Genomic DNA, 24,223 nt, shown 5'->3' with positions numbered 1-24,223 from the left:
TATCCGAGACAAATTGAATAATGGCACCGGACCTTACACAGAGTGTATAGAGATAATTATACTTAGTGTGCGAGTATGCCCATTGACAATAACTCAAGTATTGGCTGATCCCAATGCCTAGTGGCGGTAACAGATATAACATCTGGTTTGCAATTGCTCTTAAGAATTTGAATTAAATATATTCACAAATGTAAATAATTGGCAAGTATCAGAGGTTCTAAAATCCCTAGGAGATAAAGCCATTGTGAGTCTGCTAAATTTCTGCCAGTTACATATAATGTACAGGATTTAGGGATGGTTATTTAAATTCATTTATACGTTTATCTTGAAAACAATGTAAAGACAGATTATTAATGGTTGTTGGCCAACTCATATCTATTGATCCACGTCTGTCAAATGCTAGGAATTCCACGGCTGAAAAAGTCAACATATTGTATTATCAATATTACAAATGATGAAAAGTAATAATACTGAAGCTATAGCTAGTGTGTGCGCCTCTGCATACTATAATAGGAATCACATCTCCAGATATTAAACCCTGGAGCAAAGAACCAGTGTAAACTGATCCATTTCATACATATTTAACATTTGTATCACTAAATTAAACATCACTAGGAAATTGCTTCATCATTCTATATATATGTTCATTAGCAGGAATATACAACAGAAAAACATTGCTGACAGTAAAGAAAAGGGACCGCAGTAAGAGCAATAAAGATGTGATATTATCTACTTAAAGAGGTTGTTTGATCAGAATATACACACACACACACTCTTAATAAAATTTATAAAGAGGCTGGAGTTTTCCTTCATGGCAACTTGTGTAGTTCAGTTGCAACTTTGTCTTTAAAAACTTAAAATATACAAGAAAACATACCTGTTTTATATAGAGTTTATATTGTTACATAACAACATAATTCGAAATAGCCATATCCAGTCTTCGAGAAAAAAAAAAAAGTTCTTAAAAAGCATTACCTATTAATATGCTAATGTCACATACTGACATATACAATAAATTGTGAGTCAACGGGATAAATATGCTTTTCAAGTAACAACTGTACTGAAGTTCAACTGATAGATGGCTACAAAATATATTTGTCTCGCAGAAGTTGCCACGATGCATTGTAAGAAGAGGATTGTAAGTTTATTTAACATACATAATACTCCTAGAGGTACAATATATCCTTAGGCATACATATATTGGAAAGGTAAAATAAACTTTAACGAGCTTACAGATATAAAAGTATATATAGGCCTTAGATATATGAGCTTATTGGAGCAGGGTCCTAGTTATCCTATTGCTCCTGTAACATTTTGTAATTGTCTAATTTATTGTTACATGTCCCTCCTTTATAATATTGTAACGCACTACAGAGTAAAGTGGCACTATATAAATGTCAATAATAATAATAATGATAATATTGAAAAAATATAAAACATAAAAAACATAAAAGAAGTAAAAATGAAGGTTGAAGTCACAGACCAAAAGCTACTAATAATTAATTATGCTTGGCATGTGGACCATTTAAATGTTGCAGCAGATCTTCTGCTGGTGAAAATTCTTCTAGCAAAGCAGAAAGTTCTACATCACCAAGGAAGAGGATGAACACACTTATTTACTAAAGTGTGAGAAGTGCAGAATCCAAAGTGGCTTCCTAGTGAATTTCATATCTTAACACACAATGGCCAAATTAGAAAAAAATCTCCAAATGCAGTTATGATTTCAGTCTTACTATTTTGGTCTACAATTTGACATTCATTCTGAATTCCAAACAATTCACACTTTAGTGAATAATCCGGGAAGCGGATCATGCACCTGTCCAACAGTAAACTTGGCACTCATATTTTATGTTTTTATGTTCATTCTGATGTATAAACACACCATTAAAGTTTAGAACCTAACACATCTTGTTTAGACCTTTGACAATGATGTCAAAACTGACAAACACAATCGGACAGTATGCAACTGAATAATCAGATACGGTGCTGATGTCGACAAACTCACTACCTTCCAGTGCAAGTGATATCACTTAATAAAAACATTGTGTTTTATCATACAGTGTGTTTACTTAATGGGATTGTAAATCTGACATGGGTTCTGAATTGCCATAAGATTTGTTTCAGAAAAGAAAGTTATTCCCAGCCATGATGACTTTACCTTGCAAGACATTCTCAGATTACTCAGGATTTTTGAAAAGAATTCCAAGAATTGCAATCTCTATTTTTGATCTTTTTTTATTAAATACTTTCCAGCATTCACATGAAATTAAATTAAAAATATTCTCAGCAAAATAATATGTATTTTAAACCTTAGCATCATTGTGCAGATCTGTACAAGTACACAACATGAATACAGCACTTTACAAATTTTATTTAAAATATTTTAGATAAAACAGTAAATAAAGAAATATTTGAAGTGCCATGTCACTACCTTAGCACATGCTAGGGCCTATTGTCTACAATATCTCTTGAATACAAAATGTTGCCTTTTTTCCAACACACTGGTAAAACAAAAATCTTCACGTTAAAGGACCACTATAGTGCCAGGAGAACAAACTTGTTTTCCTGGCACTACGGTAGGTCCCCCCCGGCTGGCAATGAGACAGCCACTAGAGTAAATCAAACCAGGAAACTACTTTCCCAAAATAGTTTGCAGCAAGCTTAGAGTCTAAACAAAATAATAATCAATATGCTACTAATTCTACTTTGTCTGCATATATAATCATATGCCTAAAATATTGTGTGTTTTATAGGCATTTGGTAAACATCAACCAATGAATTCAGTAGACGCTTACACAGAGCATTTTAACAATTAAGGCTTAGAAACAGAATGATTTCATGAACAGCATTTATATTTGAACTAGCTTTCCAACCGCAAGCATCACAAATAAATATTTTCTGATTAATACTTAATATACCTCGGAGCTCTAAGCCTACAAAATCAATTCCAGTAGCTTATGAAAAAAAGTGCAGGAATGTATGCTGTTTTTTCACCTGCTTTCAAAGAAAATTCTTGGCTAATAACCATAAAATCCTTTCTTAGTTCTGTCTACATAATATGTTATACGAGATTGGGGGATTTAAATGGCACAAACACAGATATTGATGCAACAGCGCCACCTAGCAACAGGTCATTTTATGCTCCATGACCTAACGTGTTGGAGGGTGTGGGTAGACTACCTCTATAGTTTATGAACCAACACTGCCGAATCACTTATTTAAACAAACCAGAGGAATGGACAAGAGGACAGGAAAATAAAGTGTAGTATGTCTTGTGCTTAAACTGTCTGTCTCTATGGATTTACAGTGCATTAACTGAGTAATCCCTGTTTATTTGTGCTTGGAACACTTAAAGAAACCTTGTAAGAAAAAAGAAACATTCAGAAATACACTGGCACTGATATTCAAAAAAAGTAAGAATTGTCTGGAATTCAAAGTGAATGTAATACGAATTGTATATTTACAGCCAAAACGGCCAAACTAGAATAAGATCTCAGCTATGCTTCCAGTTCAGCTTCTTTGGCATTAAATATTAAATTAACTTTATATTTCCAAAATCCTTCACTTTTGTGAATAACCCGGTTAGTGAAAGTACAGAAAGAGGGGAATGATAGCTATAGATATAGGACTGAGGTAGTGGTCACCACTTATGGAGTAGAAGCTGTCGAAGAACCATATCTTTAGTTTTTCTGAAATTAAGAATCATCCCCGATTTAAAGAGTTTAAAGGGACTCTATAGGCACCAAGACCACTTCAGCTCACTGAAGTGGTTTGGGTGCAGTGGCCCTGTCAGTTTAACCCTGAAATTGTAACTATTGAAGTTATTGGCCACCTCGAGTGGCATAGGCAGTAGGTCGCCCTAACTGAGCCTGACCCAGTGTTGACGTCCCTCAGGTAAATGACAAAAGTGATTTTAACCCTTTCTCCACTGTGGGAGATGCGAGCAAGAGGGGAAACTATAGGGCACTTTAATGCTAGGATAACGACTTTGTATTCCTAGAACTATAGTTTCCCTTTAAAGAGCATGAAAAGAGTGTTCCAGGGATGGGTCCATCCACTGATGTGGATTGACCTTTTTTTTATTATTATTTGTAAAACAGCTTCATCCTACATTTTCAGCAATAGTGTATTTAAAGTGCAGAAGTCCATTAAGTACAAACATCTCAAATGCCTGTGGGTATACCCAACCACAAATGTTTAATATGGAAATGTTCTTGGGAAGTGCATGGTGGATGTTTTTGCAATCTGCCCTCGCACAAATGCAGCAGGACGTGCATTCTATGATGGTTAATGGTTCATGACGGTTATAGTTTTAGGACTAAACATGCTGATGTAATCAAGAAATATTTAAAGATAAGACCACAAATACATATTTCTTCTTACAGTTTGGCTAGTAAAATTGATGTATTGGAATCATCTATTTTTTATGGTCGGTGCACTTTAGACATAGAGACGTCTCACTGAGCATTACTAGAGTTGAGAAGAAAAGCCAGATTCAAGGTCAGTCTTAACACAACTCAAAAGACATGGATTGCACCACACGTAGTACGTTTTCCCATAGCAGGGTTATTCAATAAAGTGAAAAATCCAAGTGAATTTCAAATTTAAGGTGATAAAAGCAGAAGTAAAAAAAAATTCAAAGCCAGTTATGTTTCCAGGTCAGCTACTTTGGACTTAAAATTTAAACTCACTTTGAATTCTCACTTCTGTAAATAATCAACGTAGGTTTTATGTCTGTTTTCCAATATGCAATAACGTTTGTTGAGTCCTAATTTACACTTCAAATTCAGGCAAACCTCGATATAACGATATCTAGGAAATAATATCACTGTTCTAATTTAATTTTCTTTTTAAATATGAAAACTCCCCACATCTATATTAGTAACGTCCATGTTATTAAAACAATTTGTCTGTTTTCATAAAAAAGACCAGCACGTGCTATAATAACTAAATGGTATACGTTATGGACTTTTATTTCATTTGGCTTTGTACTTAGGGAAATTAATTTTAAACTTAACATTAACTAAGAAGATAAAATACCTCCTACTAGGCCGTTTCTCTGTTCGTTATTTAAGTCTATATTCTATATGAATAACCATCTATAGTTCTAACTGTTCTGCATCTACCTCTTTTGCCAGTGGAAAGAATCAATTTTGCTCACTTTGAGCCTGATGTTGCAGTCTTCAATTATATCTCTGCTGTACTTAAAGAAGCAATGAACTCCATTATATTTGAAGTGTGGCATGCACTCATTCAAGGTTTTGCATTTCAAGGACCGTAATTAATCAGAAATCGTTTTCTGGAAGCAAGCCTGTTGCTACATCATTCAGTTCATGCACAACAGATATAACAAAAGGTCCAAAGGCCATTTTAGGTGCGAATTTGCATTAGAAGTCTGCTGTACTTTTCTCAACGTGGAGCAGAAAAGTGTGAATGACAGTAAAACAGGCAATCACAAGGCTGAAAAATCTGAATAAACTGATCAAAGACAAAACCAAACAATACAAATGTCCAACATGCAAATGTGTGGTACATGGTTAAAAATCAAGAACACAATATGAGCTCACAGTCGAGAACATCCTGGTATATTACAGACGTCTGCTGTAATGGATGAGTGGTAAATGCTTGAACATCTGAAGAAAATCCCAATTAACTAATATATATATATATCAAAAAAGTATACCTTCGAACATTTCAAGTTGGCAATGAGGGACATTTTCCGTTTAGGGGTGTGACTGAAGTCGTCATCATTCTGAGAAATTTTAGGTGACTTACTAATAATAATATATGCAACTATAATGTAATTTACAACAAGAACAATGTATTATTATTTACATATACTGATTTCTAAACACATTTATTGTAGTTTAAAGGCATATTAATGTGAGTATTATTACTGTGGAGCTCTCTTATACACTCAGACACACCAACAATACTTAGCTCAAAAAAAAAAAAAAAGGGACACATTAGGATACAAAAGAGAGACAGAGGGAATTGGGCCCGAAATAAGAACTGTCCATCCTATATAGGGACATTTGGAAGGTACTAAAACAATCTTTAAGATGTAGGCTCAGAAGTGTCAAAAATAGTAATAAGGAGAAGATTAACACCAGCATAACATCAAAAAGTTACCACAAGATGCAAATCACTGGAAAGAGTCTAGAACAAAATTGTTGGTTAAAGTTTGCTAAAGAATATATTTAGAACACTGTAGAATTCTAGAACAAATCCTCATTGGCACACATAACGAAGATTAAGCAGTAACAAGAGCGATGGAAATAGGAGTGGCACACGATCCATATATTACCTCATCTGTTAAACATGTTGGAGGTAGAGTTATGATTTGGCCATATTTTACTGCCAGCTAAGTAGTATCACATATGTTCATTGATTATATTACTGCTTACAGCTGCTTGGATTCCGAAGTACAAGTAAATGTTATTTGTTCAGATACAGCCCAATGTTTAAGAACTGATCGGAAAGCCCTTCGTCTTGCCGGAAGACAATGACTCGATATCTATTGTTAAAGCTACCAAGTTTCACAACACCAAAAATTGAAATGTGTTTGACTTGTCAGTCGGCTGATGTGAATTCAATAGGGCATGCACTTTACTTGATGATAACAAAAATGATTAGAAATTGTCCTAAAACAGGACTTGAGGGTAATTTCTATAGAGTCCTGACAGAGATTTGCCAAGTTAGATAGCCAGCAACTTTAGATATCTATAATTTACAAACTTCAGCCACCCATTAAAAGCAAATATTTTCAAACAAAATTTGACAAATTTGCTTAAGATTATGTTAAATTGTCCAATTACATTTAATCATCAAAAATAAAAGAACTATTTATAAATTCATACACAGTTTATATTTTATAGATACTCTCAAATTAAAGCTGACAGCTTACACTTTATCCTCTTAGCGATTTTTTAATTGTAAATCCAATTTATTTGCTTGAGCACAGAGCCAAAACAATATCACTTGAGTTGCTGTACAAACACTTCTGGATCTTTATTTGTCCGGATTGCTTTATTTATGTAGATTTTCACTTTTCATAATTTTTGATCCACTAATGACACAGAAGTTAGAATTGATTAATTTCTTCTTCAAGGTGGATATTAATAAGAGATTGACTTGTTGGTGGGTATTGAGGTCTGTCCTGGAAGCTACAAAGAACAGTCATTCGAAAAAAACAAAAAAACAGAATATTGCAAAATGTAAAACAAGGATTTTACTTGTTGCTGAGTAACTTGTAAAATAGTGTCATACATTATTGTAAAGGTGAGCTCTGGACTTCAAAGGAAACCTTGCAGAAACATTTAACGATGTTGATGTTTAATGAGGCAAACAGTGGATGAATTCTCAAATGGCATGGTGTTTTACAAGTGTCCTGGGGGAAGAGGGTTAATAATTTACCTACATCTGGCTGTCTAACAGTGTATGGGTCACTCCAGGTAATTGTGTCCTTAAAAGGACACTCTAGGTACCATCACCACTACAGCACACTGCAGTTGTTATAGTGCCTAGAGTGTCCTTTTAACCAGGGACAATGGATGATAGATAAAGAGCACAGGTAGGCACCCTTTGGCACTCCACATGTTGTGGACTACATCTCTCAAATGCTCCTACAGCCATAACGCTGAGATGTTGTCATAACATCTAGAGTTCTGAAGGTTGTTAACCCCTGATATAGAGAATAAAACATTTTCTGTGTAGCAAATCCAAACATGTACATTACTTTTCTTTTTGTTTGATTTCCACTCTGAAAGTTTTGGAACTAACAATCTCTAGTCAGATTTAATATAAACTCATTCATGCACAAAGTCTGTAATATAAACTAGGATAGGCTAAAACGTTGCATTTCATTTGTTTCCCCTTCTTATGGTGCTTGAGCAGAATGTGTAATTAAAATAAAATATAAAGGGAAACACTTTATCGTTCCTTGTTGCAAGTCCTAGCTATTATGCTCGGTTGAATCAGTACATTCCTCCCTTAATGTGTCACCCTTCGACAGCAGAAAAAAAACACGCGTAGAGCAAACCTTTCATAATTGCTCATTCCAAAGAGATCAGGACTGTGTGGAAATGGTATGTTAACAAGAGCCAATCCGGTGACCTCTTAGTCACTAAAGAACAATGCAGGTTAAGCCTTAAATACCAGATCTAAGAGCTGCAGAGTTACACATTTTTGTGGGCCAGATGAGAATTGCCAGATACCTGCTAATAAACATAATTTACAGAAATTGCATTCACCTTACCATGCTCTAAAAGGAAATCATCGTAACCGAAGGAACATGTGGTTTTAATAGTCAATTTGGTTCAAGTATTTATTGCAGCTTCACAGAGAGGTTTTGCAGTTTTCCTTTCAAGGTAATTGTATTTCTTATTATTATTTTCAAAGCACAGATATATTGAAACAAGCCTTTTAGCCTCGTAACTTTGCAGTCGCCATTAGATGACATTGGATGAGCAATTTTATAACGGAGAATGCCTTGACAAGAATGAGAAGTCATGTTGTTTTTGGCATATTCAATGTTTTCTGCTAATAAATGAATATGGAAGCAACTCTTTCATGGATGTTGGAAACAAATGAATCTCACGTTATTAAAAAAAACTAAAACAATGCCACCATCACAGCTTCGGGAACAAAGAGATGTCTTTAGATTGTTAGCTTTCAGAGAAGTCTCTCATGCATGTTGGTCTGTTTCGGTCTGTCAAGCTAAGTTTTATTATGATACTTTTAGCAGACAATAAAAACAGATCCTCAGATAAAATAAAAATAAATAAAAAAAATAAGCAGATACTTTATTCAATGGTATTTATAGATCAGTGCAATGCAGGTAGATCCCCAGATGTTGTAGAACTACAACTCCCATGATGCTTTGTGTGTCTTTAGAATGACATAGCATCATGGAAGCTGTAGTTTTGAAACATCTGGGGTTCTACCTTTTTGGGCACCCTTGTCGTACATGTTTTCAGCTTTGTTCATAATGCATACAGGTGGAATGCTGGTGCATGGGGAGCTGATGATAGGTTGAGAGAGTCAGCTGACACTCTTAGCATATCATCAGCACCCAGTTCGAGGTCTCCTTACTTGAGCCTCAGGCCAAGTAAGGAAGTAGAGAGACAAAATGATCATGCCCCATTTTCCATAGTGTGGGGTTAAGCTAATTGTTAAAGGATCACTACAAACATTTATTCCTGACCCTATAGTGTTAAACCACCATCTAGCCCCCCTGGGCCCCTCATGCCTCCATAAATATAGCAAAATCTTACTGTATTCAAGCCAGAATCTGTAGATCTGCATGCTGTTTGCCTAAAAAAAAAAACAAAAAAACAAGCAGTCTGCTGACATCATTAGAAGTGCCTGATCCAAAACCAATGCTTCCCCATAGGATTGGCTGAGACTGACAAGGAGGCAGATCAGGGGCAGAGCCAGCATGATTCAAACACAGCCCTGTCCAATCATCATCTCCTCATAGAGATTAGTTAAATCAGTGAACCTCTATGAGGAAAGTTCAGTGTCTGCATGCAGAGGGAGGAGACACTGGATGTTTGGATGCATTTTAGGCAGCCATGACCTAGGAAGGATCTCTAACAGCCATCTAAGGAGTGGCCAGTGAAGTTATCACTAGGCTGTAATGTAAACACTGCATTTTCTCTGAAAAGACAGTGTTTGCAGCAAAAAGCCTGAAGGTAATGATTCTACTCACCAGAACAAATTCAATAAGCTGTAGTTGTTCTGGTGACTATAGTGTCTCTTTAACTGTTTAACCCCTTAAGGTTAAGATGGTGTCTGTGACTTTCTCAAACCATAACAACTTAATTGTGATGAAGTTGTTATGGTGCCCAGAATGTTTCTTTAGTAAATGGAATCTCTCAATACACACAAAAGGGAGAAACATAATTTATTATTCTATATTTAATTACAGTTAGATACTAAAGACCATCTATAAGTATGGTGAACTGTGACAAGTCCAGTATATAGTAAAGGGTTTAGTCATTTTGATCAGGATCCTCAGCAACCTATTATTCCTGTAAAATTTTGTAATTGTATCATTTATTGTTAACTTTCCCCTTTATGATTTTGTAAAGAGCTGTGAAGCCAGGTGACACTATTTAAATGCAAATAGTTATAATAATAATAGTGAATTGAAACCCAACGACTTTTTAGGCTAATATAATCAATATGAATTGGAGATTTTTTTCAGATCAGCATATTTTGCCTTAGTTTCGTGATTTGGTTTTCAATTCACTACAATTTGCTTATAGTTACATAGCTGACAGGAGACTTGCGCCCATCAAGTTCAGCCTTCCTCACATTTGTTTTTTGCTCTTGATCCGAAATTGGGCAAAAAAAAAAAAAAAAACAGTTTGAAGCACTTTCAATTTTGCAAAAAAAATCCTTCTTGACCCCAGAATGGCAGTCAGATTTATCCTTGGATCAATAAGTTATTACCCTAAATTGAAACATTATATTCCTCAATTTGCAGAATAAAGAGACACTACACCCCCACCCAAAACAAAAACAAATAGTAGATATCAACTAGATATAGCCCCAATGAAAACTTGCATGAATTTAATTATGCATTTTTTCATTGGAGATATATAAACTCAGCTTGCAACAGTTGCTAGTCTCTTGTCTAAAGTCTCTGCAAGTCACCCATCTTTCTTGCCCTGCCTAGATTTTTTGTGGCTGTCCAATCACAGACTTCCTTCCTTGCACAACTTTTGGTAGGTACTAACAACCGAATAACAGGAACACCCCACAAGACTTACCATTGTGGCGGTCCTCTGACCCAGTCATCCCATCTGGCACTTGTCAACGTCACTCAGATCTTTTCTCTTGCCCCATTTTTCTGCTTCCAACACATGAAATTCCTTATGATTGTAGCTTCACTGAGCAAACCAGGATGTAACTGGACCAGTTGTCTGATTGACAGCCAGTGGGTTGTAAACAAGGTTAATTTACAAGTGCCAATTTCTCTTGAAATCTGCACTTTTTGTAAATTGACAAACAGAGGACACACTCTTCACACATTAAGCACTTCAGCAAGCTGAAGTGCTTTATATGCATGGAGTGTCCCTTTAAGGCCAACTTGCTCGCAGGTGAAGTGCATATTGGAGGAAAATTAAGTCAATTCTTCAGCTTTTAAGAGCGACTTGGAAATAAAATATGTATTTCAATTCACTTGAACCATGTTAAGTTGAAATAACTAATTGCAGAGAAAACAAAAAGAACAATATGAATCCTCATGGAGTGTTTTATCTTATTAAGTAAATATTTTCAGTCATTTCAACTGCATTCTTATCCAATTAAAGTCTTGTGGGGATCTAGGGGTCTTTTGGAGTTGAACAGCATTATTTTTCTGCCTTTGGGGCACGGGATATATACAGATGAAAACTTGTATTTGAATTTATTTTCCTATAGAGCATTTTGCTGCATAATAACAAACAACTAATCAACAGATTTCCTCAAAATGGGGTCAACAACGTGATCTCTGTTCCATTCAAGAGTTTGGTGAACTGCCAGTTTATATTCTTCAAGCCCCTCCAGGTCAACAAACAAGATCCCCTTCCCAAAATCAACATCTTGAACAGGCGCCAGTCCCCTCTTCTCACCTTCCGGAAAACAATCTGACTTCTTCCCTAATCAGCAATTTGTAGTACTGGGACCATGGGACTAGGAAACCTTTTGGCTGGCTCTCTTATTGATGATTGTTCCAGTTTGAAAATACATTGTTTAGTAACAATGATATGCTCTTTCTCAATGCAGATGTACCTCATTGAACAGGATAATTAACTCATTGACCGCTATGTCTTTTCAGAGAAGAAGAATGTGAAAATTGGGAATTGCACTCAGAAGCAATCCTTTTAATTACAAACCTTCAGATAGTCAAAACATCCTTAAAATCTACCATCATAAATAAAATCTCAGGCATGTGTAAAAATAAAAATTAGGCTTGAGCTTTCACCCACCAGAGAGCCTTTACGTGAGCTCTATGAATAAATGCAAGCCTCTTCCTAAAACTAAAATGTATTATCTCACCACACTATGGTATTCCTATGCTACATGTATCACTTGATATACCTGGTGACTATGTGCAGTCTGATTCAAAATGTTCAACAAAGAAAATCTAATTCTGGGTGCACTCACTTGGATTGGAGCCTACTTTGTGAAAAGTGAGCCATATACCTATGCTCCATTCCATGTGAGTGTATCCACAGCACTTTCTCCATTTCTTCATAAATGATTACCATCTATACTATTTATTTTACACATGCTGCTTCACTGATTACTCATTTTATCAATATTAAAGTAGGCAAGATAATCCTCCTTTTTAGCGTCTAGCTACCTTTTATAAGTTTTGTTCACTTATAATACAATTTTACTTGGTGTTTGGTGTGGGAAGGAAGGGTATCCTACACGAGTGTTTTAGAGCTGCTATATTTAAACATTTTAATAGATTTTGTAAGAAGTGCTTTTTGCCAAACTATCACTTATTCGAATTTTAAACATACAGGGTTATTCACAGAAGTGAAAACTGTTGGGAATCCAAAGGGAATTAAAGGGAATTTCAAATTCAAGATCAAAATGGCTGAAGAGGAAGCATCGCTTTTTCAGTTTGGACTATTTTGTCCTAAAATCTAATCTTCACTCTAAATTCCTGACAATTCTCACTTTACTGAATAACCTTGGGGATGTGTTGTACTAGTGAAAGTGAACAATTCATTTGATGCTATCTCTGTAATTTAAACCAGTTCCATCAATTAGTCTAAAGCAAAACTGTCCTTTTTTATTGTCAAGGAGAGGTTGATAGTTATATTTATTTGTTAAACTTCTGTTTTCTAAACTGGGCTTTTCCAGGAAATCTATGGATAATTGCAAACAATCTCTGGTTAGTTCTCCACAGATATTTTAAATGACTGTAAACAGAACACATTTAACACTACAGCAGTGAAAAACACTAAACACAAAACCTGGATATTTGATTCTGGTGGTCAGGTGATATATATTTACTTGCTGTTGACAATATATAGACATATGGCTGTTTTGTAGAGATGATTACAGGACATACTTGAAAACGAGAGAAATCCCAATGTATCTTTCATGGTAAAATATTTTATAAATAAATAATTTCTATGGATGATTTCTTCAGTTCTGAGTGCCTTTAATGTGTGTGATCTTGCTAATATATTTGTGTCATGTAAAGAATAAAAAAACAGGCACAGAGTCCCTAGAACTGTTAGAATAAAGTGTGACTTTTATTCCCAGGAAATCTTTAACGTGTGAAACCAATGATATGACAAATAAAAACTTGGATTTGCAGTTTGACATCTCATTATAATCGAAAAAATGGTGTTTAATGATTAATGTTACCAACCTGGTTGATATGATTCAATTTATCAACGATCTGATTAATTACAGGTTCGGAGACTTTGGTCTTTGCATCTTGGCTGCTTGTCTGAGTCTTCAAACCATTCTTTAATGTGTGCTGACTGTATCTAAAACAAATAGTACAGACATTAATAGTTTGTAGAATTCATATGTAACATAGCAGTTCTACTCAGGTTGAGAAAACAGGTGAATTTTGGCAATGCAGAATTTGTGGCCTAAAGGTTCCAATCCGTCAAAAATCACTCGTTAGTGAATAACTGCGGACATTCTTGTTTGACTATCTCTGCGTAAAATGTGAAATCCCCTGGTTATCATCATATCTCTCTTTCTATTATTTATGCTGGTAGTTAGAACATAGAAACATAGAACGAGATTGATGAAATATGTTGATGCTTTCTAAGTAATAATGTATTTATATTACCTGTTGGAGCTGATTAGTACTGATCAGAAAATTATTTTCTTTCATCCTTATTTTGCCTCAACAAGAAAGAACATTGTTTCCTAGCATAGGAGAACATCGGTACATGGTACTGTTATTATTTATAAAGCACCAAGAAATTATGCAGAACTGTACAAAAGGCGGACTAATAGAGTATACTCAACAAGACGAGTCTGATGTTCAGGAGCAGAGGGTGCTGAGTGCCCTGCTCAAACAAACTTACATTCTAGAAGGAGTGGGGTAAAGTGACACAAAAGGTACTGTTATATCATGCCTTTAAACATGGATTCGGGCATCTCAGCCTGGCATCAAGGAGACAGTCCCACTAAGAGCATGCATAGAGAGCTGGTGTTTTGACTGTGGTATCTTATGTGACCCCCCTTCGTATATTGTTCCTAGAGTCACTACTGTGTCTGTATGTGTGTCAGTCCGTGTCTGTGTATCTGTGTGTCTACGTATCTGCATGAGTATATAGGTATCTGCATGTGTGTCAGTGTGTATTTGTGCATTCATCTCAGAATTTCGCCAACACTACACACAAATACACCCCTGCTTACAAACCCCACCATTATAAATAACCACACCACTGCATTCAAAAACCACACTACACACAAATGCATGCTTGCATTCACACGCCAACACTACATACAAACACGCCCCTACATTCACTGAAACATACTCTATACAAAAACATGCTAACATTCAAACACACAAACATTGCTCAATGCTAAATACATTAAAAATCATTGCGATCGTTTTTTTACATTTTAAAGTGGGGGCACAGGTTCAAAAATATGAACGCCCCGGGTGCCAAATGCTCTAGGTACACCCCTGCTTCCCCCTGTAATTTTCCCAGTCGGAAGAATATAGCTGCCTATAGGTGTCTGATTATAAGCAGTACCTACAAATGTACATATACATTTTTTAAGCATATTTGGCTAAACTTGTATTTGTGCAATAGTAGTGTCTCCATTATCTTTACATACTTTACAGGTGTCAAAGAAGATGCCAGAGGTACATACTCGTTGTTTTGTGAGCTCATACATAGCCCCTATAAACGTGGCAACTGACTTTATATTACATCAATGTTGAATTTATTTAAACAGTTTTACTACAAACTTAATTTCCAATCATTATGATAAAACACAAGCACTAAATATGTGAGCATTTTTATAGTCATTTAAATTGCTTAATATTATTTTTATCACTCTTATTATGTATAAAGCACCAACATGTTCAATGTTTTGTTTGTGCCAGTGCCCCTTTAAAAGTCAATTCCCTACAGGTTTAGTCAATGAGAATATGAAAAATCTGTTAGAGTGTCACAACGCCACTATTTATGAACTGACAGGTTATTTTTTTCTACTTGCATTCTAGTCTACATATGTCAAAAAATCGTTTGATGTTAAAAGGGGATCACCAGTTTTACGTACTGTTTTGGAATTTAGAGCCAGTATTTAAAGAACTTCAGTTCAGAATAGTAAACTCTCTCGGTGCCACCTAGTGGATAAAAGTGTGCACACATAAATGTGTCCCGTCTCTCTTTTAAATATATTTATATTTGCTTTCTTTCCCTTTTGGTTACTACAAGAACAGTTTTATCATAACCATTAACCCCTGCTAAACCAAATGGAAGATTTTGGCACATCATGGGATTAGGACTAAGTTATTTATGGCAGGTAACATTTCAATGGGTTGAGAGTTGTAAGTACAAAGTATAGATTATTCTTCAACATTGCTTGCATTAAAGGCAATTGCACCACTGTTTTTCATTTTAGTGAAAAGTTATGACGAAGACTGCTGTTTTTCCAAGTCATCATTAAAGCAGAAACCATTCAGAACAAGAAAGCAATGGATACATAATTTATTAAAGGAACACCATAGCATTAGGAACATAAATATGCTATAGTGACATAGACACTGTTTAGGCGACCGGGCCAGCGCTGCCAGGTCTATAAAAAGATAGTACTTACCTTCTCTCACTCACAGAGTCTGCCTCATCAGGATCTCAGCCAATCCAATGCTTTCCCATCTGATTAACATGGCAGAGTTTTACATTTCTATTTTACGAAAATGACTCTAGTAGCTGTCAGTATGACAGTCACTAGAGGAAGGTTAACCCTGCAAAGAAAATACTGCCTTTTCAGGTGCAGGGTTAATACAGGGGGCACATGGCACCCAGACCCTCTCATTGTAGATCAGGTGATCTGGGTACCTATAGTGTTCTTTTAAGTGACATACACTTGCCTTATTTAGCTAGTGTGGCTTGGAACCTCTACACTGCTTTCAAATTATTGCCAAATTTATAACGTATGCTTTGATTTGTTGGCGTATGAATATAGCGGGACAGTTCCTATTTCAGATTTCTGTCCCATTGTCTGTATGTGAATATATGCCTGTTTATTCATTTTATTTCTTACCACTAAACATTTGTACATATGCTCACCTTTTGAGTGCCTGGTTGTAGGGCATATATTTGTCTTGGAGGTGGTACTAGATGGGTAGACAACAGGTGGGTGTTATAGAAGATGTGTAATTCTTTTTTTTTTCTTTATTAAAAGAAACAAGTAGCGTTAGTAATACATATTTGTATTCCTAACGCTATAGACCTGGCCATCATACCCAGCGAAGAATCCCGGCTCTCGTACCGACAGTGCTTGGAAAATGGCTTGTAAGCCATCTAATTAATTTAATATTGGGTTTGGGAGGTAGGACAGGGAGGGAGGGGACAGGACTGCAGGCACTATAACAACTTCAATAGGTTCCCTTTAAACTCAGCAAGGTCACAATTGCTAAGTGATCTTCCCAAATGTTAGTGTGAATATATCTTTGTTTCTGACAAATTCATAATTGTGAACAGAATACAATTCTGAATATAATTGGGTATATATTCTGGGTAACTTGTGATTATTTAAATAGACATAGCATATGAGATTGTGTGGCTTAGCATATAACTACACTGTTATTAGCAACGTTGTAAAGGGAAATTATTGGCACCACTTTAAATGCTTGGATTGTAGCATTCAGTTTAGATTATAATGCAGTAAACGGACTGTCCCAATTGGTATCCAAGAGTTAATTGTGAAATTGCATCTCAGAGCATCATCCATCCAGCTGGTATTCAAAGGGTAAAATATCAGATCACTTCTAAGTGCATCACGCACACACAACGATATATTTCACAAATGCCACTGACCTTGTTACGCACACGTGTGGCTGCCTTTGATGTGGAGATGAATAACAAATATCTGCCATGTGTCAGATGGTATTTTGTCCATCATACACGCATGCCAAGATTAGTTGTTGGCTTAGAAGTGTGCCACATAAACAGCGAGCCAACAAATGTGCTTTACAGTACTCTCTGCAGACTTCGTATTAATCGACTTTGTGTTACTGTGACCAGATTTCAAGGTGTAAGAGGTGTTATCGACTAATATGCAACAGGAAGGGCAGCAATCATGTTATTGTGTAACTGTGACACCGTTCATTAGATCACATGTTAAGAGCTACGTAAACGAATTGTGCTTTTTTTAAGGAAATTGTCAGAATTACTTTGCTTTAACCAGCAAATATCTTTCTTAAAATCAGCCTTTGATGTGGATCTGTGATTGTCAAAGGTTCACTGAACGCAACCAGTGAGAAAAAAAGTTACCTCCCAAAGAGACACTTTAATTGTAAGGGTGTGAGTGGCGTGTGGCCAAAGGAGACGCTATTCTGAAAAAGTTTAGGTGACTTACAAAGAACAATTTATACAACTAAACTCTAATTTAGCACAAAAACAATGTATCTAATTTGTACAGACTGATTTCTAAACACATTTACAGTAGCTTACATGAACGTTAGGTGAGTATTATTGCTGTGGAGTTCTGTTATACACACAGACTCAATGAAATCAATCTGCTGTAAAGGTTATAATGCAAAGAGTACTCTGACATCGTTTCTCAGTAATGGGGCAAAAGGTATTGACCTCTTACTTGTTTTTGAGACTTCTGTGCTGCCGGGTGATGTGTATCAATCTTCTGGTGAGCTACAGTACCTGGATGCCAATCCCATCAGTCAAATACTGGCTGAGAACATCAACTGATCTTTCTCAGTCAATGACTGACCCGCTGTGCATAAAAATATGCACAGAATTGACATTAGCCAGAACTCTTGTTCTCGGCTGGCTAAAGATGCATCAATGGCACTGCCAGAGATGGGGTTACACCAGTGTATGTGCAGCGATCCATTGCGAAATACTGCATACAGGGACTCCAAGCATTGAAAATGTCATGGTACTGGAGCAATCCTTTAATTAGTTCTGTATGTCATGGAGTATTATCAAATATTACCAGCCTTACATTTAATATTACCATTTTAAATTGTCCTGCTAGTGGCATTTTTATATCACAATCAGTTTGGCTGGTATTAAAGGGGATATTTCTCATTCTTGGGGCTCCAGTGCAGATGAAAAGTGATTTTTAACCTTTGTCCCCACTAAACCAAGGGTATAGCTCCTGCCCATCGCCAGCGCATGCATGGAGTTACTCTATCCGTGATGCAAATGTCTAAGAAGAATCAATAACAATCTATATTACGTTAAAATGTTACTAGAGGTTAGAACCAAGTTCTTGATAAATAGAAGCTTGGCCTCTATTGTATTAAAAATATGTGAAATTAACATGTGGCAAACCTAGCCACTTCTGGACTATATGTATTGCAGGTTGTCCATAGGCTGAATGTATACTGTATGTCCTTACCTGTATAAGTGCTGTGTTATGGCCGTTCGCATGCTGGCAGCCATACGCTGCCAGCATACAAAGTATTCGTTCGACGGAACACGGCTATCCCAGCCGTTCGCCGTGCGAATGCGGGCTCCCCAGGTAGACCACACATTCACAAGTCGTGTGGCACCAATTAACCGATTGCAACAATGTTGCAATCGGTAATTAAGGGCTCTCCTAGGTGGCCGCCGTTCGGCTACCGACCATGCGGCGGTCGGCCATCTTGGATCCTTTGTCTCTGCAGCGGTGTTCGGTCGTCGAGAGCCTGGAACTGAAAACGGCTACTCAATGATCCGAACACCGCTGGACTTCCAGAGCGTTCGGGAGTTCCGCGTTCGGCACATTCGGTTCCCCATAGATGTTCGGTACTTTTAAACCGAACTCAATGTTTTAATGTATTTTGTGCGGCGTTCGGTTAGTTTAGCTGGGATCAGAGCGGTATTCTCACTAAATGTGCCCGCCGACCCCAGCTATCTACCGAACGGTCATTCGTCTAAAAGCGAGCAAAAATGTATAAAATATGGATTTCTGTATAAATTGTCGGTTTTGCTCCACGAGGGGATAATCCACTTAATCGTCCATTTTAGTGGGAGTATCCCTCTCGTGTAGCAATGCCTGTTGGGATAATTACAATGCCTGATGGGAGAAATCCCCTGTAACAGCTGTAAGGAAACCCCTTGCAAGGGGAACTGCATAAATATGGAAGTCTGTGAATAAAGCAAGTTAGTTGACTCCCAAACTGTGTTTCGTCCGGTTATTGGGAGGATGGGGAATATTGCCGTGCTTTCTGCTCTGACTGTGGATTTCCTGAGAATACCAACGGATATCGTGGACTAATATACTGCATTCCGTTACAATTGGTGGCAAGCGACGGGATCCGAACCTTACAGCCGAAAAGAGGAGTTCGTGTAACTGGAACTACCGAACAAGGAAAGCAAAGGCAATTCGTATGGAGATTGATTATACCATACTGAAACGACAGACTTTAAAGGAACTACTGGAAGCCAGAGGGAAAGTAGCCAGCAGCAAAACCAAGGCTACCCTAATCGCCGAGCTGATGGAGGGAGACCAAGCCCGCAGCGCTACACCCCCAGTAGTTATGGAGGAAACCCTCTATGAAAGAGAGATGAGGACCAGGCTAGCATTTTTGCCGCAGCCTATATCGGATGCCATGTTGAACCTGGTGATGGCAAATGTGCAGGAATATGTTATGGCACACAGCCCGCAACACACCTTGACTCGAACCGAGTCCAACCCCGGGTCCCTTTACAACCCGGTAAAGCCCAAGATCCCGTACCAGGCCTTCAGAGCTTTTTGCGAGGAAAAGGACGAAATAGATGGGTACTTGCAGGACTTTGAAAGACTGTGTGATCTGCATGAGCTAGAACGGTCAGTATGGGTGCAACTGCTAGCAAGCAAACTAGCAGGTCGGGCAGCCGAAGCGTACCGTGCTGTGCCCAGTGAGGACAGCAAAGATTATGAAAAAGTAAAACGCGCAATCTTGGAGAGGTATGCCATTACCCCAGAGGCATACCGGCGCAAGTTCAGACACTTACGCAAACCAGAGCGAGATTCGCACGCAGAATGGGCACACAAATTGGATCAAGCCTCCCAAGGGTGGATACAGGCCAGCAACGCCACCACCATGGAGGAATTGCGTCAGATGATGTTGCTGGAACAATTTTTTAACGGATTATCACCGGAGACCCAAGAATGGGTGCGGGACAGAAAACCCCTCACCCTAACCGAAGCGGCTAGATTGGCCGATCAACACTTTGATGCCCGGAGGCACCAGGGACCTGTAGCCAAAAGCTACTCCCGACCCACAGGACTACCTAGCGCTACACCATCTCTAGCGCCCACAGCCGCTCCGTTCCGTCCCTCACAAGGACAGATACCGCCACCTTCCAGATACAACGGGCGGGCCAACATCCAGTGTCATTCCTGTAAACAATGGGGGCATATGGCCCGAGAATGCACCCAGAATCGCGGCAGGCCCACCTGGAATCAAGGGCGTCCAAACCCCGCACCCAGGGCGGCTGCTCACCATTACCAGAGGGAACCAGCCACTCAGGATTTGTGGAGTGTTCATGCGGAGGAACCCCTGGGTATATTGCACGAAGTAATGTCGGTCCGAGCCACCGATAACCGGCAGCATCACCGGCAGCTGGTAACCCTTGAGGGGAACGAAGTTCAGGGACTGAGGGATTCGGGAGCTACCTTAACCCTAATAGCACCCCATTTGGTATCGGAGGGCACGCATACCGGCGGATCTGTGGCTGTTCGGGTAGCCGGGGGAGCTGTATACCGACTACCCACGGCAAAAGTACATTTGAACTGGGGTGCGGGAGAGGGGACAGTAGAAGTGGGACTAATGCAGAACTTACCCGCAGATGTTGTGCTAGGGAATGATTTGGGTCAGATGACCTCTGCCTTTGTTCCACAGGCCCCCTACCAAGAAGCCCATCCAGTAACCACACGGCAACAGGCTCGCACCACGGCTACACCGATACACTCTGAGGCTCAGGTAAGAGACCATGACCCCCAACCGACTCCCATATCCTGGGATACCCCGACTACCTTTGTCACTGAAGTACAGACCGATCCCACTCTACAAGTCTATAGGGACCGGGCCCAGGCTGACCAGACAGGGTTAGAGGGGGAGCATTACACGTGGGAGAAATAGTTATTGTACCGTGTCACGGCCAAGGACGTGGGGGGGTCTGTCACCTTGACTAACAAACAGTTAGTAGTACCGCAGAAGTATAGGCAGGAGCTGCTCAGAATTGCTCACGATATCCCCTTGTCCGGACACCTAGGGATGACCCGTACCCGATACCGCCTGACGCATGCGTTTTTCTGGCCCGGAATCTCACAGGATGTGCGACAGTATTGCACCTCCTGCGACGTTTGCCAGCGAGTAGGTAAACGAGGGGATCGCCACAAGGCCAAGTTATGCCCTCTACCCATTATTGCCGAACCCTTCAACAGGGTAGCAGTGGACATAATAGGGCCCCTGCCAAAACCCAGTCCCTCTGGTAAAAAGTATATTCTAACCGTGGTGGACTACGCCACCAGGTACCCCGAAGCTGTGGCTCTCCCTAACATTCACGCTGAAACCGTAGCTGAAGCCCTAATGAAAGTATTTTCCCGGGTAGGGTTTCCCCAGGAAATAATATCCGACCGGGGCACCCAATTTACTGCCGAGGTCACCCAACATATGTGGAAGGTATGTGGCATTAAGCCAATAGTCAATTCCGCCTACCACCCCCAGTCCAATGGACTATGTGAAAAGTTTAATGGGACGCTGAAGCAGATGCTTCGGATGTTCGGGGAAACCCACAAAGACTGGGAGAGGTTTCTGCCTCACCTGCTTTTTGCATATAGAGAGGTTCCACAAGAATCAACCGGGTTCTCCCCATTTGAACTATTGTTTGGGAGAAGAGTACGGGGGCCCTTAAACTTGATTAGGGAACACTGGGAGGGGGAGAGTACAGCTAACGAAACCCCTATCGTATCATATGTACTGGAGTTCAGGGATCGTCTGGAGGCGCTAACTCAGGTTGTGCACACCAACCTCCAGGCGGCTCAGCGACGTCAGCGACGCTGGTACGATAGAGGAGCCAGGGACCGCAGCTTTCAAGTGGGACAGAAGGTTTTAATTTTAAAACCTGTCCGCACAGACAAGCTGCAAGCCATCTGGCAAGGCCCATACCAGGTAGTGGAGCAGCGATGCGACACTACCTATGTAATCGGCCCCTGCTCAGGGGTGGGGAAGAGACGCATGCTTCACGTAAACCTGCTCAAACCCTACCATGAGAGGATAGAAGATGTGACGGCAATCTGTGCCTCCGCCTTAGAAGATCAGGAGAACTTGCCCCTACCTGATCTACTAGAACCAGAAGAACCGGTAGAGCCTTCCCGGGGAGTTCAACTGGGGGAGCGGCTAAGCCCTCACGAGCGTGCCCAGGTACAGGCGCTGATCGTAGCTAAAGGGGCTACCTTCTCAAATTTACCTGGGTACACTCCGCTGGCCACACACCGAGTTGAAACCCCGGGACAGCTACCTATGCGACAGGCGCCATATAGGGTTCCGGAATCCGTCCGGACCCATATGAAGGCCGAGTTAGATGAAATGCTGCAGCTAGGGGTTATCGAACCCTCAGATAGCCCCTGGGCATCGCCGGTAGTCCTGGTGCCTAAAAAGGATGGCACTACCCGATTCTGCGTTGACTACCGGAGGCTGAATGACAAGACAGTGTCTGATGCCTACCCGATGCCTCGGATAGACGAGCTGCTAGATAAGATGGCACGGGGTCAGTATCTCACTACCATTGACTTATGTAAGGGATACTGGCAAATTCCTTTAGCCGATGATGCCATCCCCAAGTCGGCGTTTGTCACTCCGTTTGGCCTGTACCAGTTTAAGGTCATGCCCTTCGGAATGAAAAACGCTCCGGCTACTTTTCAGCGGATGGTAGATCGGCTACTGGACGGCTTCCAGGACTATGCCTGTGCCTATCTGGATGACATAGCCATCTTCAGCCAGACCTGGGAAGATCACCTAGATCATATAGGGGCGATCTTAGACCGTATTGGGGAAGCCGGGTTAACTTTAAAACCGAGTAAGTGCCACGTAGGTATGGCCGAGGTGCAGTATCTGGGACACCGAGTAGGGTGTGGGCAGCAGAGACCCGAGCCAGCCAAAATTGAGGCCGTAGCTAAGTGGCCTACCCCCAGGACCAAAACCCAGGTGCTAGCGTTTCTAGGGACTGCAGGGTATTATAGGAAATTTGTACCCGACTACAGCACCCTGGCCAAACCCCTGACGGACCTGACCAAAAAGAAACTCCCTCGACTGGTTGTCTGGGCCCCAGAGTGTGAGCAGGCATTCCAACAACTCAAGACCGCCCTAACTAATGCTCCCGTGTTAACTGCTCCTGATCCAACTAAAAGATTTCTTGTCCACACAGACGCTTCAATGTTTGGATTGGGGGCAGTGCTGAGTCAAGTGGGAGCCGATGGCGGAGAACATCCCGTAGCCTACTTAAGCCGCAAGTTGTTGCCCCGTGAAGTGAGCTACGCCGCTATTGAGAAGGAATGCCTGGCCGTGGTGTGGGCCCTTAAAAAGTTACAGCCGTATTTGTATGGACAACCTTTTTCCTTACTCACAGATCACAACCCGTTGGTGTGGCTAAACCGTGTATCTGGGGACAACGCCCGGCTGCTGCGCTGGAGTTTGGCGCTGCAGCCCTTTGACTTTACCATCCACTACCGGCCAGGAAAACAAAACGGTAACGCTGACGGGTTATCCAGACAGACTGAACTAGAGAAGTGATCTGTGAGTACTCCCCCGGACATCCCCAAGCCGATCCGTTGGGATCAGACTGTGTATGCCGGCTTGGTTCTGGGGGAGCATTGTGGCAAACCTAGCCACTTCTGGACTATATGTATTGCAGGTTGTCCATAGGCTGAATGTATACTGTATGTCCTTACCTGTATAAGTGCTGTGTTATGGCCGTTCGCATGCTGGCAGCCATACGCTGCCAGCATACAAAGTATTCGTTCGACGGAACACGGCTATCCCAGCCGTTCGCCGTGCGAATGCGGGCTCCCCAGGTAG

The 24,223-nt window shown here is 39.8% G+C and overlaps 1 protein-coding gene across 1 annotated transcript in view; it reads right to left on the bottom strand.

Moving 5' to 3' along the window:
* The window catches only part of GPC3 (glypican 3), a 439,590-nt gene that overhangs the window by 177,256 nt on the left and 238,111 nt on the right, over nt 1-24,223 (bottom strand). Inside the window, exon 6 of the mRNA XM_063432042.1 lies at nt 13,385-13,505. Within this exon, the coding sequence (XP_063288112.1) occupies nt 13,385-13,505 (121 nt within the window). The remainder of the gene's footprint in view (nt 1-13,384; nt 13,506-24,223) is intronic.

The sequence above is a fragment of the Pelobates fuscus genome, chromosome 9, assembly GCF_036172605.1.
Source record: "Pelobates fuscus isolate aPelFus1 chromosome 9, aPelFus1.pri, whole genome shotgun sequence".
Taxonomy (NCBI): domain Eukaryota; kingdom Metazoa; phylum Chordata; class Amphibia; order Anura; family Pelobatidae; genus Pelobates; species Pelobates fuscus.
Note: the sequence above shows the minus strand (reverse complement) of the source record. Positions and strands in the feature narration are given on the sequence as shown.